The sequence below is a fragment of the Condylostylus longicornis genome, unplaced genomic scaffold (genome assembly GCF_029603195.1).
Source record: "Condylostylus longicornis isolate FDR11 unplaced genomic scaffold, ASM2960319v2 ptg000797l, whole genome shotgun sequence".
Taxonomy (NCBI): domain Eukaryota; kingdom Metazoa; phylum Arthropoda; class Insecta; order Diptera; family Dolichopodidae; genus Condylostylus; species Condylostylus longicornis.
The window spans coordinates 16,904-20,245 of record NW_026578742.1 but is presented as its reverse complement, the minus strand read 5'-3'; the positions used below and the strand labels follow the sequence as shown (position 1 = coordinate 20,245).

The 3,342-nt window shown below is 42.5% G+C and overlaps 1 protein-coding gene across 1 annotated transcript; it reads left to right on the top strand.

The window, feature by feature from the left end:
* The first annotated feature begins 462 nt into the window (after positions 1 to 462).
* On the top strand, positions 463 to 3,036 carry LOC129618278 (probable ATP-dependent RNA helicase ddx10). Its single transcript, XM_055533068.1, has 8 exons — positions 463 to 838; positions 887 to 998; positions 1,042 to 1,202; positions 1,262 to 1,416; positions 1,465 to 1,567; positions 1,727 to 1,937; positions 2,191 to 2,808; positions 2,853 to 3,036. Exons 1-8 carry the CDS (start codon positions 463 to 465, stop codon positions 3,034 to 3,036), a joined length of 1,920 nt encoding a protein of 639 aa, XP_055389043.1.
* The last annotated feature ends 306 nt before the right edge of the window (positions 3,037 to 3,342 follow it).

Genomic DNA, 3,342 nt, shown 5'->3' with positions numbered 1-3,342 from the left:
CATTATTCTTGTGAAATTCTCTTCAGAGCGGTGGCGATTTAACCGCACAGTCAAGTTTGCTCTTCGGCAAATCATCATTGAAAACACGACAATTCAAACTCTGAAATCGAGCTCGCAACAAGGTTATGCGATTGGGCCTAAAGCGTATGATATTCTCAACATTCTTCGCAATTCTGGAAAGTCGAATGAAAATTCAATCAAAGAATTCGGATGGCTTGCAAAATCTCTAACTGAAGTCAAGATAGATAAACTTTGCAATGATCTTGTGAAAAACGATCCCTCCTTTTGTCGTGGTGTTCTTGCTATTGATATGATTCCATTTTATTATTCAAAAAGAGTCATCGATGAACTCCGTTTATCATCAACTGGTCGCTTGACGAGCGACACAAAATACATCTAAACAAATGTTTTTTCCACCAAGTGCAGCGGAACCAGTTTGGACTGTGCCTCATCGAAAACAGAATGAAGCTCCTTAAGAAGCAAAAGCCCAAATTCGATAAAAGGAAAGCCGTCCATAAGAGGAGCGAAATTAAACCCGCAAGAGACGCCGAACTGAAAGACTTAGAGGCGCGAATCCAACTAGAATGCCCTCCGTCTGGGCAGTCTGGTTCCGTCAAGCAAGAAGAACAAAGTAGCCAGCCAGACGGGCCATCTCTGACAGCGCTCTTGTTTACCGATCTGCCGATATCTTCGCGAACTCTTCGAGGTCTCAAAGAATGCCAATTCACTCGTTTGACTCCAATCCAATCTCTTGCAATTCCTCATTCTCTAAGCGGTCGCGATGTGATGGGAGAAGCAGAAACAGGTTCAGGCAAAACTCTAGCTTTCATAATTCCCCGTAAGCGTTATTCACTGTGGACCTTAACAACTCTCTTCTAGTTGTTAGAAAATCTCTATCGTGCAAAATGGGACAGTGAGGCTGGTTTGGGAGCTCTTGTGATTACACCAGCAAGAGAACTAGCGTCTCAGATATTCGACGTATTACGGGATGTTGGAAAGTCGGTGAGATTCAAACAAACCAGAAACATGTTGCTGATTCAGGCACCACGATTTTTCCGCAGCTTGTTTGATTGGTGGGAGATTTTTTGATCAAGAAGCCAAACACGCCAATTCAATGAATATTATAGTTGCAACTCCTGGTCGTCTTCTCCAACATTTGGATGAATCGCCAGGATTTGATTGTTCAAATCTTCAAATTTTAGGTTTGAATCTCTCGTGCTGCTGCGTTGTTCTGTCACTAAAATTTCCTCTCTCCCTTCAGTTGTTGATGAAGCTGATCAGCTTGTCGATATGGGATTTTCAGAAACAATGGAAAACATCATTTCCCAACTCCCTGATGCTTCAGCGCGTCAAACACTTCTATATTCAGCAACTTTATCTTCGGCAGTTCGTCGACTCGCCCTTATCTCCCTGAAGGTTTGCGTTCTTACGAAGATCAAAATTCACTCTCGTTATTTCTCTCAGGAATCTCCAGAACGGATTTCTTTAACAGGAACAAATCACGGGTCTTTGGTTCCTGATCGCCTTAAACAAACTTACAGCATCGTTAATCTTCCTGATCAACTAAGTTTTCTGTTTTCCTTTCTGAGGACTCATTCTTCTCAGAAGGTGATTGTTTTCGTCAATTCTTGCAAGCAAGTTCGCTTTCTATTCGAATCCTTTCGACGTTTGAAGCCAGGTTTGTAGTTGATCTATTTCAAGGTCCCACTTCTCGTTTGATTTCTAGGTGGACGTCTTTTTGAGCTTCATGGTCGTCAAAAACAGCAGAAACGGTTAGAAGTCTTCGGGGAATTCTCATCAAAGGAAAATGCAGCAGTCCTCATTTGCACGGACATTGCAGCGCGAGGGATTGATTTTCCTGCTGTGGATTGGGTTGTTCAGTTGAATTGCCCTCAAGATGTAGAAACCTATATTCATCGGGTGGGTCGCACAGCGCGGTACCATTCCACTGGGAAGGCGGTCTTATTCCTCCTCCCATCTGAAACGACTTTCCTGCGAAGACTGGAAGAGAAAGGAGTAAGCGAGGGTCTCTTTTTCAGTTCTTCATTCACTGTTGAATTTAGATTCGTCCTAAACTATTAGCGGTGAACAAAAACAAAGTTCTTTCAATATCTTTGAAGTTAGGCTCCATTGTTGCGGAAAAGTAGGTTGTCTGTTTCGTTTTCTTGCCGTTATGATTTTTTCCTTCAGTCCGGAAATTCGCCATCTTGCAGAGCGTGCCTTCACCTCGTATTTGAGAAGCATCCGATTGGGGAGAGATCGAGATGTTTTCAATATTAGGAAGACGCTTGAAACTACCGAAGCCGCGAATGAGTTCGCAAGATCGCTGGGATTGGAAGTGACTCCATCACTAGATGATATTGTTGATGAAAAAGCTTCGACGGGAAAGAAAAAGAAACTCAGCAAATTGGAGAAATTAAGACAGAAGATTTTAGAAAAACGATTGATGAAGGGACAAAGTGAAGGACTTGGTGATTGGATTGCATCTGATAGCGATCAAGAGAAGAGTAAGATTTCAAAGAAAGAAAGAAAATTAGAACGACTAAAAGAGATTCGTGAGGCGAAGCCAAATGAAGATCTCAGCGATGAGGACGATGTGCTTGAACGTGTTGAGGAATCAGAGATGAGGCAACCAGTTCCATCAATTCCATTGGTTGATTTGAATTCTCTGGATGCAAGAAGAAAGCTGCGAAAACAGAACATCAGAATACGAGCAGATGGAACAGCGAAAGTCAAGGGGCTGGCAGCATTGCAACGAGATGAAACCGCGCACGTTTTCTTCAGTAGTGACGACGAAAGCCCCGCTCGGTAAAATTTGTTCAAAAGAAATGTTCAATATTATGCGTCTGTAGGCCTGTGAATAATGGTTCAAAAAATCAAAGTGACGATTTATCCGGAAGTGAAACGGATAATGGAAATGGAGAGTCAAGACAACAAATGCATTTGAAGAAAATCCAAGAAAGACTTGAAAAAAAATCCGAATCAGATAAAGTAAGTGGAATTGATCCAAAACCGAAAATGATCTGTTGGGTTTAGGCTAGAGAGAAGGATCGTATCCATCAAAGACATTTGAAGAAGCGGATGAGAGAAAAAACGCCAACGCCAAGAACCTCAAGGAGGCAGTGTTGCTGTTTTAGCACCCACTGAGCTTCCATCATTTGAGATGTCTAGCGATGAGGAAGCCCCCCAGAGGAAGAAGCGTGAACTTGGACCCCTCTTCTGTTGCAGATTTAGAGAGTGAAGCATTGAAATTTGCATTCTTATAGCATCCCTTTTTTTGTCCGTTCCGTTGGTGCATTAACTAACCCGATTAAATGAGGTAATTTTGAAGGCGGTAACGGT

Excerpts from the sequence above, each read along its gene's own strand:
- LOC129618278 (XM_055533068.1), top strand. The coding sequence starts at position 463 with ATGAAGCTCCTTAAGAAGCAAAAGCCCAAATTCGATAAAAGGAAAGCC. Across the intron at positions 999-1,041 it reads GTATTACGGGATGTTGGAAA|GCACCACGATTTTTCCGCAG; the intron begins GTCGGTGAGATT and ends TTGCTGATTCAG. Across the intron at positions 2,809-2,852 it reads GACGACGAAAGCCCCGCTCG|GCCTGTGAATAATGGTTCAA; the intron begins GTAAAATTTGTT and ends ATGCGTCTGTAG.